The sequence below is a fragment of the Pelophylax lessonae genome (assembly GCF_965119305.1).
Source record: "Pelophylax lessonae genome assembly, contig: HAP1_SCAFFOLD_410, whole genome shotgun sequence".
In the NCBI taxonomy this organism is placed as follows: Eukaryota; Metazoa; Chordata; class Amphibia; order Anura; family Ranidae; genus Pelophylax; species Pelophylax lessonae.
This window is the reverse complement of record NW_028119934.1, coordinates 36,161-51,393: the sequence shown is the minus strand read 5'-3', so window position 1 is coordinate 51,393 and position 15,233 is coordinate 36,161. Positions and strand designations below refer to the sequence as shown.

At 45.7% G+C, this 15,233-nt stretch overlaps 1 protein-coding gene across 1 annotated transcript in view; it reads left to right on the top strand.

Moving 5' to 3' along the window:
- Window positions 1-1,835: 1,835 nt before the first annotated feature.
- Window positions 1,836-15,233, top strand: part of LOC309543838 (leucine-rich glioma-inactivated protein 1-like) — a 31,507-nt gene continuing 18,109 nt past the window's right edge. The window contains exons 1-4 of the mRNA XM_082276263.1: window positions 1,836-2,229; window positions 10,573-10,644; window positions 12,613-12,684; window positions 14,296-14,367. Coding sequence (XP_082132389.1) covers window positions 2,039-2,229; window positions 10,573-10,644; window positions 12,613-12,684; window positions 14,296-14,367 — 407 coding nt within the window. The 5' untranslated portion in view covers window positions 1,836-2,038. The remainder of the gene's footprint in view (window positions 2,230-10,572; window positions 10,645-12,612; window positions 12,685-14,295; window positions 14,368-15,233) is intronic.

Here is a 15,233-nt window from a genome sequence, read left to right as displayed (position 1 = left end):
ATCAAAATTACTTAGAACCCCCCCAATCATTATATATATATTTTTAGCAGAGACCCTAGAGAATGAAATGGAGATCCTTGCAATATTTTTTATCAAAATTAATTAGAACCCCCTAAACATTATATATATTTTTAGCAGAGAACCTTAAGAATAAAATGAAGATCGTTGCAATATTTTTTATAAAATTTACTTAGAACCCACCCCCCCCCCCCAAACATTATATATAATTTTAGCAGAGACCCTAGAGAATAAAAGAAAGATCGTTTCAATATTTTTTTTTCTCAAAATTACTTGGAACCCTCCAATCATTATATATATTTTTAGCAGAGACCCTAGAGAATAAAATAAAGATCGTTTCAATATTTCTTTAATCAAAATTACTTAGAGCCCCCCCCCCCCCCCAAACATTATATATATTTTTAGCAGAGACCCTAGAGAATAAAATGGAGATCGTTGACTTTTTTTATCCCATCGTATTTGCACAGCGGTCTTACAAACGCAATTTTTTTTTTTTCTGGAAAACATTCACTTTTTTAATTAAAAAATAAGAAAACAGTAAAGTTAGCCCAATTTTTTTCAATAATGTGAAAGAGAATGTTACGCTGAGTAAATAGATACCCAACATTGTATTATAGGATATAAAAAGAAGAAGAACCCAGAAATTCTGGATTGTCGGGGAACTCAACCCCAGATAGGGGAGTTAGTCTACATTACTACATTCAGTGGTGTATTTTGGTTTTGTGCTGCCCTAGGCGAGACTAAAATTGCCCCCCCCCCCTTATGTAAATTTGCCCCACTCCTTTTTTAACAGATGTGGCTCCCTCCAAAATCGAAAGACTACAAGTCCCAGCATGAACCCCTGAGATCTCACGAGAGGGGGTGGGTGAGGGAGAGAGAGAGAGAGGGGGTGGGAGGGGGTTGGAGACTGAGAGGGGGGTGGGTGAGGGAGAGAGAGAGGGGGTGGGTGAGGGAGAGAGAGAGGGGGGTGGGTGAGGGAAGGAGAGAAAGAGAGAGGGGGGATGAGAGATAGAGAGAGAGGGGGGATGAGAGATAGAGAGAGAGGGGGCAGGTGAGGGAGAGAGAGAGGGGGGATTAGAAAGAGAGAGAGAGTGAGGAATCAAAGAGAGAGAGGGGGGATGAAAGAGAGAGAGAGGGGGGATGAGAGAGAGAGGGGAGATGAGAGAGGGGGAGGGATGAGAGAGAGAGGGGGGATGAGAGAGAGGGGGAAATAGAGAGAAGGGGGGGTGAGAGAGGGGGGATGAGAGAGAGAGAGCGAGGGGGGAATAGAGAGAGAGAGAGGGTGAAAGAGAGAGAGAGGAGGGGTGAGAGAGAGAGAAGGGGGTGAGTGAGAGAGAGAGAGGGGGGTGAGAGAGGCGGTTCTAGCAACCAGTGGCCAATAGAGTCTCAGGTGGAGGGGGGTGGCTTTTTTGCTGCCCCCTGCAAAGTGCCGCCCTAGGCCTGGGCCTTGTTGGCCTAGGCCAAAATACAGCACTGACTACATTACTACATTCTCAGGACTTTAAAGGCTGTGAGGTTGTCATAGACTGGGAGAACGCACAATATGTAAAATAACATCTTCATTTCAAACTATCAGAAAGGATAAAAACATTATGTCTGGGTGTGACACGCATAGATGGGAACCTAGTCTAATTGTAATGCGCTACAATGCATGTGTGCTGGAGCTGTGTTGCCTATTGGGGTGCTATTCAAAAGGAATGGTAACCCAAGGGCTAACACATTTAACATCACAATAATCTCTTTTTTTTTTTTTTTGTAGAATGGAAAACCATTTTTGCCAAAAACACCAGAACTAAGGAACCAAGATGAAGGAGTAACATGGATGTGTAGACCAATATCGGAGAAATTACCCAGGTCAGAGATGTGACCGGAAATAAAGGAAGAGGGGACGGGGAGCGGACCACAATGGCCGACCACAGCAGACTTTAGAAAAGAAGGATGCGTCGGTAAATATCACGCATTGAACGCAGCAGAGGAGCTCATAAAAAACTTCCCAAATTTTTTTGAGGACTGTGGACCAATGGGGCCGTTCCTCCGCCTGTTAATTTGGACTGTCGTATTCTTCTCTCTACTTCCTTCGAGCTCGACCAGACGGCATCGGCGTCCGCCAAGATGGAGGTGCCCCGCCTCCTGCAACTGCACCATCGACAACGTCCTGTGCAATGCAACCAACGAAATACCGAGGACGTACTCGCCGGATATCCTCTCAACGTAAGAGAAAGTTCAGCTGTTTCCATTATAAGTATCATTACTGAGGCGCAAAGAATCTGGATGTTGACTGGTTGTGTCTGCCAATCAGGGCTCATTTACACAGGCGGTGGCAAAAATAGGTGATTGAGCTGCAGTTTTACAACACCCATTGGTGTGTGCAGGCTATTGCATTAGGGTGTGCACGCCAGAGCACAAACACACATGCGTGTATATCAGCAGAGCAGTGGACGGTGTCAGTAGAGCAATGATTGGTGGCAGTGGGCGGTGACGATTCGTTTTTTAATTTTATTATTTTTTTACAATTTTATTTTTTAACTATTTTTACGATATTCTTTTTATTATTTGCTTATTACTTATTTTTATTTTTTTACATTTTTTTTGGAGCCCCATTTATGGGGCTTTGGTGAAATATCAAGAGTCCAAACAGACCCCCATGTCTCACTTTTGAGATCAAAAAAGAAACTGAGAAACAAAATTCCCCAGTTCCTTTCTCTGCAGTCTGCAGTAAACACAGTGTACTATGCTTCAGCTATGAATGAAGACAGGAGTGATCAGCACAGATTACTCACTGTGTTCATTCAGAACAGGAAGGGGCCAGTTAATGAAATATTTACCAGCCCCTTCCCTGTTCCTGAGAGGAGAGGAGGGAAGCTGGCAGCATTGCAGGGGGGAGACAGGAATCAGCATCGCACAGGGTAATTAGGGTGTCCCAATACTTTTGACAATATTTTGTGTGTGCATTTATATATATATATATATATATATATATATATATATATATATATATATATATATATATGTGTTCGTGTGTGTGTGTGTGTGTGTATATCTATAGATGTATATATATATGTATATCTATAGATGTGTGTGTGTATATATATATATATATATATATATATATATATATATATATATATATATATATATATATATATATATAATATACATTATATTACTAAAAGTATTGGGACGCCGGCCTTTACACACACATGAACTTTAATGGCATCCCAGTCTTAGTCCGTAGGGTTTAATATTGAGTTGGCCCACCCTTTGCAGCTATAACAGCTTCAACTCTTCTGGGAAGGCTGTCCACAAGGTTTAGGAGTGTCTATGGGAATGTTTGACCATTCTTCCAGAAGTGCATTTGTGAGGTCAGGCACTGATGTTGGATGCAGTCTGCGCTCTAATTCATCCCAAAGGTGTTCTATCGGGTTGAGGTCAGGACTCTGTGCAGGCCAGTCAAGTTCCTCCACCCCAAACTCGCTCATCCATGTCTTTATGGACCTTGCTTTGTGCACTGGTCCAAATCATTTGCTGGAGGGGGGGATTATGGTGTGGGGTTGTTTTTCAGGGGTTGGGCTTGGCCCCTTAGTTCCACTGAAGGTGAACTCTTAAGGCGTCAGCATACCAAGACATTTTGGACAATATCATGCTCCCAACTTTGTGGGAGCAGTTTGGGGATGGCCCCTTCCTGTACCAACATGACTGCGCACAAAGCAAGGTCCAGAAAGACATGGATAAGTGAGTTTTGGGGTGGAGGAAGTTGACTGGCCTGCACAGTCCTGACCTCAACCTGATAGAACACCTTTGGAATGAATTGGAGCGCAGACTGCATCCAACATCAGTGCCTGACCTCACAAATGCACTTCTGGAAGAATGGTCAAACATTCCCATAGACACTCCTAAACCTTGTGGACGGCCTTCCCAGAAGAGTTGAAGCTGTTATAGCTGTAAAGGGTGGGCCAACTCAATATTGAACCCTACGGACTAAGACTGGGATGCCATTACAATTCATGTGTGTGTAAAGGCAGGCGTCCCAATACTTTTGGTAATATAGTGTATACATACACACAATAGTTCCCCCTTAAATAATACTGATTATTCCTCCGCTCTCCCGGACGCAGTAGAAGAATTGTACGATGACCACATCTGCAGTAACGCACCACAATCTTCATATCTCATCTCGCGCCTCCTCTACGGGCGTCGTACCGCGATGCACGCTCTGTAGATAAGTGGGTGAATCGCCTTTTTTTGTAGACAATGGAATTAGACAAACACCATCACTTCAAAGAGACGGAATCCAATCCCCGCACTCGGGTTTCCATGGTAACGCTAAGAACAAAACTCGTCTAAAAAGTGAAGATATTTCAAAAAAGAAAGAATAAGATTTTTTTCCCCTCTTATTTCCTGGTAATAGAAAGGCGTAGAGGTAAATATTATCAATGTAAGACGGGGAGTTGGATCATTCGAAGCTCGGCTTTTGTTGGGAAAAAAAAAAATATTATGAAGACTGCTGAATGATCCATTCCTTGTGTATTACATTTGACCTTTCTACTTCAGACTCTTGAAGCATCCTCGGATCTCAGATGGATGTCTTCAAGGTTACATGAACCAACCAGAACAAATAGCACCTTTATTAAATAGAATACTTGTATACCATTGCTTTAAGGAACACTGCGGCATTTACTGGAAAGAAACTGTTGATTTGTAGGGTTCAATATTGAGTTGCTCCACCCTTTGCAGCTATAACAGCTTTATCTCTTCTGGGAAGGCTGTCCACAAGGTTTAGGAGTGTCTATGGGAATGTTTGACCATTCTTCCAGAAGCGCATTTGTGAGGACAGGCACTGATAATGGAGGCTCGCAGTCTCCGCTCTAATTCATCCCAAAGGCTTCTATCGGGTTGAGGTCAGGACTCTGTGCAGGCCAGTCAAGTTCCTCCATCCCAAACTCACTCATCCATGTCTTTATGGACCTTTCTTTGTGCACTGGGCCAAATAATTTCTTGGAGAGGGGATTATGGTGTGGGGTGATTTTTTAGGGGTTGGGCTTGGCCCCTTAGTTCCAGTGAAGGGAACTCTTAAGGCATCAGCATACCAAGACATGTGCAGGCCAGTCAGGTTCCTCCACCCGGAACTCGCTCATCCATGTCTTTATGGGCCTTGCTTTGTGCGCTGGCGCAAATTATTTGGTAGAGGGGGGATTATGGTGTGGGGTTGTTTTTCAGGGGTTGGGCTTGGCCCCTTAGTTCCAGTGAAGGGAACTCTTAAGAAGTCAACATACCATGACATGTGCAGGCCAGTCAAGTTCCTCCACCCCAAACTCGCTCATCTATGTCTTTATGGACCTTGCTTTGTGCACTGGTCCAAATCATTTGGTGGGAGGGGGGGGTTTGGTTATGGGGGTTGTTTTTTAGGGGTTGGGCTTGGCCCCTTAGTTCCAGTGAAGGGAACTCTTAAGAAGTCAGCATACCAAGATATGTGCAGGCCAGTCAGGTTCCTCCACCCAGAACTGGCCCATCCATTTCTTTATGGACTTTGCTTTGTGCACTGGTCCAAATCATTTGGTGGAGGTGGGGGGGGGGGTAGGGCGTGGAGGTTGTATTTCAGGGGTTGGGCTTGGCCCCTTAGTTCCAGTGAAGGGAACTCTTAAGGCATCAGCCTACCAAGACATGTGTAGGTCAGTCAGGTTCCTCCACCTGGAACTCGCTCATCCATGTCTTTATGGACCTTGCTTTGTGCACTGGCCCAAATCATTTGGTGGAGGGGGGGGGGGTTAGGGTATGGGGGGTTGTTTTTTAGGGGTTGGGCTTGGCCCCTTAGTTCAAGTGAAGTGAACTCGTAAGGCATCAGCATACCATGACATGTGCAGGCTAGTCAGATTCCTCCACCCCAAACTGGCTCATCCACGTCTTGCTTAGTGCACTGGTGCACAGTCATGTTGGAACAGGAAGGGGCCATCCCCAAACTCCTCTCACATAGTTGGGAGCATGAAATTGTCCAAAATGTCTTGGTATGCTGACATAGGCGGCTCTCTAATTAGGCAAATTAGGCGGTCGCCTAAGGCCTCGCACCTACAGGGGCCTCGTGGCCAGTGGCCGAGCGACAACATTTAGAAGGGCGCTGTCAGGGAAATCTCCCAAGTAAAAGATTGTTTTAAATCCTCGGATATAAAAGTTGCAGTAGTGTGCTGCATTCCCTTCACTGCGGCTGCTAGTTGTCTGTTGTCTGCTGACACTTATACTGCCTTCTCTGCCTGGGGATTGGCCGTCTGATCATGTAATCCTAAGATGTGGAGGAAACGGTGGGCGTGTACCTGCATCAGTAGGAAGTGACTGCCCGGTCAGCTCACTCTGCTATCATCGGTTGTTGCTCTGGGAGGAGAGCCCTGCCCTGGCCCAGGAACATACAGGTAACCAGGCCCCCGACTTGTCACTCTGCAGGCTGGTCATAGATTTGTGGTGTCTAGGGGAGGAGAAGAAGAAGGCCATGGGTGGCTGGGGGAGGAGAGGGTGGTTGGAAGAGAAGGAGAGGGTCCCTGGGTGGCTAGGGGAATAAGATAGGGTCCCTGGGTGGCTGGAAGAGAAGGAGAGAGTCCCTGGGTGGCTAGGGGAAAAGGATAGGGTCCCTCCTTGGTGGCTAGGGGAAAAGGAGAGGGCCCCTGGGTGGCTAGGGAAAAGGAGAGGGCCCCTGGGTGGCTAGGGGAAAAGGAGTGGGCCCCTGGGTGGCTATGGGAAGAGGAAAGGGCCCCTGGGTGGCTGAAGGAGAAGGAGAGGGCACCTGGGTGGCTAAGGGAGGAGAGGGCCCCTGGGTGGCTGAAGGAGAGGGCCCCTGGGTGGCTGGAGGAGAAGGAGAGGGCCCTTGGGTGGTTGGGGGAGAAGGAGAGGGCCCTTGGGTGGTTGGGGGAGAAGGAGATGGCCCCTGGGTGGCTGTGGGGAGAAGGAGAGGGCCTCTGGGTGGCTGTGGGGAGAAGGAGAGGGCCCCTGGGTGGCTGTGGGGAGAAGGAGAGGGCCCCTGGATGGCTGTGGGAGGAGGAGAGGGCCCCTGGGTGGCTGGGGGAGAAGGAAAGGGCCCCTGGGTGGCTGGAGGAGAAGGCGAGGGACCCTGGGTGGCTGGAGGAGAAGGAGAGGGACCCTGGATGGCTGGAGGAGGAGAAGGAGAGGGACCCTGGGTGGCTGGAGGAGAAGAAGTTGAGGGCCCCTGGGTGGCTGGAGGAGAAGAAGGAGAGGGCCCCTGGGTGGCTGGAGGAAAAGGAGAGGGGCCCCTGGGTGGCTGGGGAAGAAGGAGAGGGCCCCTGGGTGGCTGGGGCCCCCCTGTGACGCCAGAGTCAGTTGCCAGGGAAGAGAGTGAACCTGAGCCAGTCCTGCATATCTGACATCAAAGACAAACATGGTGGAGCTGGAGCCCTTTGCCCTACACAATGACAGCACCCGAGGTGGAAAGTGAGGGGTAGTGGGGCTGTGACATTAAGCCCGGAGTTGAGAAACACTGCCCTAGACTGTGGCGGACTGAGGAAGGGAAGTGTAAGGGGGTTTTTGGAAACTCTGATGCAAGGGGGAGCTTTGGTGACCACAGAGTTCCCTTTTATACCAGAATCTCCAGCTTTCCCCCTCAAATCAGGGTTCCCAAAACTCTCCTTACATCAGAGTCTCCAGCATTTCCCCTTAAATCGGGGTTCCCAGAACTCCCCTTACTTCAGAGTCCCCTTGATTCCCCCTAAATCAGGGTTCCCAGAACTCCTCTTACATCAGAGTCTTCAGAGTTCCCTCTTACAGTGTAAGGGGGAAACTCTGGAGACTCTGATGTAAAGGGGGCTCTGTGAAATTTGATTTAAGAGGGGGACTCTAATGTTAAGAGGAATTCTGTGGACTCTGATGTAAGGAGGAGATGCTGGGGGGAATCTGATTTAAAGGAGAACTCTTATGTAAGGGGGGACATTGAACTCTGATGTAAGGAGGGACTCAGGGAATCATGACCTATAGGGAAATGCTGGGGACTGTGATGTAAGAGCAGACATATATACATACATACCTGAAGTTTAATGATCTTTGATTAAAAAAGAATTGGTTAGAGAAAATTCTAGAAACTGGGAATTCATAGTACAAAGGTTAAGGCTCTTAATACAGTTGTGTTCAAAATATTCAACCCCCACTGAAATTGATTGTTTTGGCCAGTTTGACATTGATTTTGATCATTCAGTCATCCTGCTTACAATTAAATCAAAGAGGCACGTGTAGGTCAGACAAATATAACATAACATTTATAAAGAAATAACCACAAATGTCTTTTCTGTGCTCACATCATTATCAGTTTTATTCAACCCCCAAGTGACATTCAATCTTAGTACTTAGTACAACATCCTTTTACAGTTATAACAGCTTTTAAACGTGAAGCATAGCTTGACACAAGTGTCTTGCAGCGATCTACGGGTATCTTCGCCCATTCGTCATGGGCAAAAGCCTCCAGTTCAGTCACATTCTTAGGCTTGTGCACTGCAACTGCTTTCTTTAAGTCCCACCAGAGGTTCTCAATCGGATTTAAGTCTGGTGACTGTGATGGCCACTCCAAAATGTTCCAGCCTTTAATCTGCAACCATGCTCTAGTGGACTTGGAGGTATGCTTGAGATCATTGTCCTGTTGAAAGGTCCAACGTCTCCCAAGCCTCAGGTTTGTGACGGACTGCATCACATTGTCATCCAATATCTCCTGGTACTGAAGAGAATTCATGGTACCTTGCACACGCTGAAGCTTCCCTGTACCTGCAGAAGCAAAACAGCCCCAAAGCATGATTGACCCCCCCCATGCTTCACAGTAGGCAAGGTGTTCTTCTCCTAATATGCCTTGTTCTTCCTCCTCCAAACATAGCGTTGATCCATGGGCCCAAACAGTTCTAATTTTGTTTCATCAGTCCACAGAACACTATCCCAAAACTTCTGTGGTTTGTCCACATGACTTTTGGCATACTGCAGTCGACTCTTCTTATTCTTTGGAGACAGCAAGGGGGTGCGCCTGGGAGTTCTGGCATGGAGGCCTTCATTACGCAGTGTGCGCCATATTGTCTGAGCAGAAACTTCAGTACCCACATCTGACAAATCTTTTCTCAGTTCCTCAGCAGTCACACAGGGACTTTTCTCCACTCTATGCTTCAGGTAGCGCACATCAGTCGGAGTCAGCATCTTCTTTCTGCCACGACCAGGTAGCGTTTCAACAGTGCCCTTTGCCTTGAATTTGCGAATGATGCTTCCTGTGGTGTCTCTTGGTATGTTTAACATCTTTGCAATCTTCTTATAGCCATTGCCCTTCCTGTGAAGAGTAATCACCTCTTCTCTTGTCTTCCTGGACCATTCTCTTGACTTCACCATGTTTGTAACCACACCAGTAAATGTCTAGAAGGAGCTGAGTATCAGTCATTTTAAAGCTGCCTAATTGGTGCTTATTAGGCTTTATTGCTGCTCCCTGACATCCACAGGGGTTTTCAATACCTGATTGAAAACACTTCAATGAACCTCTGTTCTTCAGAGTGGTAGTCTTTAAGGGGTTGAATAATTGTGTCAATGAAGAATTCACAAAAGAAACATTTACTACTGTATTACAAAACCAATTGATGTCATTTTAGTTGCATATGGTTCTTTAAGAAGTCCTTGTAGGGTTTCATTCTGAATACAATTACAAATGTACACTAAATTCCCTAAAACCCTTTACAGCATTGGGGGTTGAATAATTTTGAACACAACTGTATATGCAATTTATACAGTTAATTTTTATCGCTTGAATTATTTTTCCCATTGTGGGCGTGAGTGGGGCCTCGTGTCCAAGTTTTGCCTTAGGCCTCACAAAGCCTAGAGCCGCCTCTGTATGCTGACACCTTAAGAGTTCCCTTCACTGGAACTAAGGGGCCAAAACAACCCCACACCATAATTCCCCTCCACCTGATTTTATATATACTGTATATTATTTATTATATATACTGTATATTATTTATTATATATACTGTATATTATTTATTATATATACTGTATTTTTTTATATATATGTACAGTGGGAGAGAGAGTTTTTTTTAATACAATATAGATAGATAGATAGATAGATAGATAGATAGATAGATAGATAGATAGATAGATAGATAGATATTATTGGATGCCTTCCCTCCGTCTATGAGCTGGAAACATCCCCTTCATACCTGATGTTTGTCAATATTTTGTATCTATAAATAGAACATTGCTACTATAAATAATATCCACATTGTAACAATGTAGATAGATAGAATATTATTTGTGTCAAAATAAAACCTTCACAGTGCATTCACCTTTCAAGCCGCTCTCTCTGTTCGATGATATGAAGTGCAGTCTTTGATGCGCACCCGGGCCCATTTTTGTATCTCTGATATGTGTGCAGTGGCAGCCATTGGATATTATATATTTCTATACACACACAGTATTAATATTACACCCTACAGTCGTTTCTGCCAATGTTGTTTGTGCAGCGATTCTGTAACCAGCTGAAGGTCTGTGTGCGGAGCCACCCCAGGTCTGTGACCTCGATTGATTCATTCTGTTTTATTTCAGTTCATTCCTCAGATGCGGCTTCACCAGCATCCCCTCTGACAGCTTTGCACCTTCTCAGACAATGCAGATCCTGTAAGTATTGTTATTACCATTAGGACTAATTAGTCACCGTGTAATTACTCGTTAGTCACACAATGTCTTCCAATCTTCCAGCTCCGTCGTTCTGTATTGCAGCATTCATTTTCCTGTTACAAATAAATGGTTTTTTAATGATTTTTGTAATAAACTAAAGTACAAAATGTGCTTATAATTTGTGCGATGGGTGTGCGGGGATTCATTTTTGCAGTATAAAATGTATCGCTTTTGTGGACTTTCTGGCATATTTGAACTTTGTTTGGGTTACAGAGAATCAAAAATAAAAGTAAGGACTCCTTTCTCTATCTAACTCTCTTCTCCTGATATACTCTGCACTGCTGGAGGACTCTGCTCCTTCCTCTATAACTCTCCTCTCCTGAAATACTCTGCACTGCTGGAGGACTCTGCTCCTTCCTCTATTACTCTCCTCTCCTGAAATACTCTGCACTGCTGGAGGACTCTGCTCCTTCCTCTATAACTCTCCTCTCCTGAAATACTCTGCACTGCTGGAGGACTCTGCTCCTTCCTCTATTACTCTCCTCTCCTGAAATACTCTGCACTGCTGGAGGACTCTGCTCCTTCCTTTATAACTCTCCTCTCCTGAAATACTCTGCACTGCTGGAGGACTCTGCTCCTTCCTCTATAAATCTCCTCTCCTGAAATACTCTGCATTGCTGGAGGACTCTGCTCCTTCCTCTATAACTCTCCTCTCCTGAAATACTCTGCACTGCTGGAGGACTCTGCTCCTTCCTCTATAAATCTCCTCTCCTGAAATACTCTGCACTGCTGGAGGACTCTGCTCCTTCCTCTATCTAACGCTCCTCTCCTGAAATACTCTGCACTGCTGGAGGACTCTGCTCCTTCCTCTATAACTCTCCTCTCCTGAAATACTCTGCACTGCTGGAGGACTCTGCTCCTTCCTCTATAACTCTTCTCTCCTGAAATACTCTGCACTGCTGGAGGACTCTGCTCCTTCCTCTATCTGCTCCTTCCTCTATGACTCTTCTCTCCTGAAATACTCTGCACTGCTGGAGGACTCTGCTCCTTCCTCTATAACTCTCCTCTCCTGAAATACTCTACTCTGCTCTGCTGGAGGACTCTGCTCCTTCTTCTATAACTCTCCTCTCCTGAAATACACTGCTCCTTCCTTTAACCCTTCTCTCCTGAAATGCTCTGCCGGAGGACTCTACTCCTTCCTCTAATTCTCCTCTCCTGAAATACTCTGCACCGCTGAAAGGACTCTGCTCCTTCCGCTAGTTAACTCTCCTCTCCTGAAATACTCTGCTCCTTCCTCTACCTAACTCTCCTCTCCTGATATACTCTGCACTGCTTGAGGACTCTGCTCCTTCCTCTATAACTCTCCTCTCCTGAAATCCTCTGCACTGCTGGAAGACTCTGCTCCTTCCTCTATAACTCTCCTCTCCTGAAATACTCTGCTCTGCAGGAGGACTCTGCTCCTTCTTCTATAACTCTCCTCTCCTGAAATACACTGCTCCTTCCTTTAACCCTCCTCTCCTGAAATGCTCTGCCGGAGGACCCTGCCCTTTCTTCCGTAACTCTCCTCTCTCGAAATACTCTGCTCCGCTGAAAGGACTCTGCTCCTTCCTCTATAAATCTCCTCTCCTGAAATACTTTGCACTACCGGAGGACTCTGCTCCTTCCTCTATCTGACTCTCTCCTCCTGAAATACTCTGCACTGCTCCTTCCTCTGCCCGCTGTCTAGTATAAGGATTTATCTTCCATCCATAGACTTCAATGCTCACCAGTCACTAATTAACTGTTCACTGTATTGCAGCACAGGATGGCCCAAATGTATAAAATGTTTCCCCTTTACATCCCTTCTGGGTCTCTATATAGACTCTGGTGATGATATTCTGTAGTTCCCATTCTCTGGTGATGATATTCTGTAGTTCCCATTCTCTGAGTTCTTCTGTCTCCTCACATCTCAGATTTCCCTCTTTGCAGATTGTTCACCTCCTGCTCCTTCGATGTGATCGCAGATGACGCCTTTTCAAAACTGAAGCATTTGGAATATTTGTAAGTGACGCAGACAGAAGAAGATGTATTGTAGAAAATATGTGCAGAAATAAGAGGAGTGAGGCCCTCTGCCTCGGCCAGGGTGCAGTCTAAGGCAGTGGTCTCTAAACTGTGGCCCTTGGACCTGATATGGCCCCTTTGCTAGCATTTATCCGGCCCTTGTGGCATTATTTTATTCATGGACACTACTAATAAAGGGCATAATTCCTACCAATTACATCAGTAATGGGGCACAGTTCCTCCCAATGACACCAGCAATAGGGCACAATGGCACCAATGATGGGGCACAGTTCTCCCAATGACACCAACAATGGGGCACAATAGCACCAATGACGGAGCACAATACCACCCAATGATGGGGCACAATACCTTCAAATGGCACCAATGATGTTGCACAATACTTCCCAATGACACCAAGGATGGGACACAATGGCACCAATGGTGGGGCACAATACCGCCCAATGATGCCATTGATGGGGCACAAAACCTCCAAATGGCACCACTTATGTTGCACAATACTTCCAAATGACACCAATGATGGGCACAATTACTTCCAATGACAGGGCACAATACCGCCCAATGATGGGGCACAAAACCTTCAAATGTCACCAATGATGTTGCACAATACTTCCCAATGGCACCCAATGATGGTGCACAATACCTACCAATGGCGCCAATCATTGAGAAAAAATTCCTCCCAATGACGCCAATGATGGGGCACAATTTCTCTCACCGAGACCAATGATTGGGAATTGTTTTACTCCCAATAATGCTGGGACATTTTGTACTACCAATGGCCACACTCTGACCCCCTATAATCTGAAGGACAACAAAGCCCTTTGTTTACAAAGTTTGGAAACCCCTAAATTACGTTAACAATGGGGCACAATTCCTCCTAACGATCCCAATGATGGGCACAATTCCTCCCAATGGCGCCATTGATGGGGCACAAGTTCTCCCAATGATGCCAACAATGGGTCGCAATACCACCAGTGATGGGGCACATTTTCTCCCAATGACACCAGTAATGGGGCACAAATCCTCCCAATGACACTAATGGTGGGCACAATTCCTCCCAATGACACCAGTGATGGGGCACAATTCCTCCCAATGACACCAGTGATGGGGCACAATTCCTCCCAATGACACCAGTGATGGGGCACAATTCCTCCCATTTACGTCAACAATAGGTCCCAATGACACCAATGATGGGGGCACAATTCCTCCCACTGGGACAAATGATGGGGGACGGTTTACTTCCACTGACGCTGGGACATTTTGTACTTGTGATGGCCACAGTCCAGCCCCCCTAAAGTCTGATGAACAAGAAACTGGCCCTTTGTTTAGAAAGTTTGGAGACCCTTGGTATAAGCTCATGATCACGGCACCCTGAAATAGGTCTTCCGGCTCTTCCAGGGGAGTGAGGGGGTGGGGCTGCATTTATGCATGGCCACCATAGGCAACATGGCCACAAGGGGCAGTACAAAAAAGCATATTTGTGCTGCACTGGAACTTCATATGGTCATTTGTTGGCCAAGAATACTAACAAAGTTTAGGAAAAAATGTGCAATCTGTTTAGATTTGAGCAAAATGTTTTTATTTACTTTGTAGGTTCATCGAAAACAACAATATCAAATCAATTTCTAGAAATGCGTTTCGTGGACTGCGTTCTCTGATCCACCTGTGAGTACATCAATATATATATATAAACTAAATGGCCAGCACTTTGTGGACATCTGACCATCACAACTATATAAGTTTGAACATCCAACCATTTCAACACCATGGTCGTTAATATGGAGTTCTAGATCTTCTGAAAGGATGTTTAACAAGATTGTGAAAGGCGTCTGTGGGAATTTTTGGCCATTCGTGAAGTCAGGTACTGATGCTGGCTGAGAAGACCTGGCTCATTCCAATCAATCCCAAAGGTGTTAAGTAGGGTTGAAGTCAGAGCAGGAATGCTTGAGACCACGAGTTGCTCCATCTGGACAACCATGTCTTTATGGAGCTTACATCTGGGATAACTTTCCTCAAGATTTTGGAGTGTGTCAGGAATTTGTGAGGTCAGGAACTGATGTTGGATGAGAGGACAGCACTAACAAATTGGCATTCCAATTCATCTTAAGGATGTTCACTAGGGTTGAGGTCGGGGCTCTGAAGGACACTCAAGTTCCTCCACACCAAACTGCTCAAACCATGTCTTTATGGAGATATTGGTTGAGAAGACCTTACTCATTCCAGTTCATCCCAAAGGTGCTCAGTAGGGTTGAGGTCAAGGCTTTATGCAGGACACTTGAGTTCCTCTACACCAAACTGGTCAAACCACGTCTTTGTGGAGATATTGGTTGAGAAGACCTTACTCATTCCAGTTCATCCCAAAGGTGCTCAGTAGGGTTGAGGTCAAGGCTTCATGCAGGACACTTGAGTTCCTCCACACTAAACTGGTCAAACTATGTCTTCATGAAGTTGGCTTTGCACATGGGAACACAGTCTTAGTGGAACAGGAAAGGGTCTTCACCAAACTGTTCTCACAGTATTGAAAGCCACAA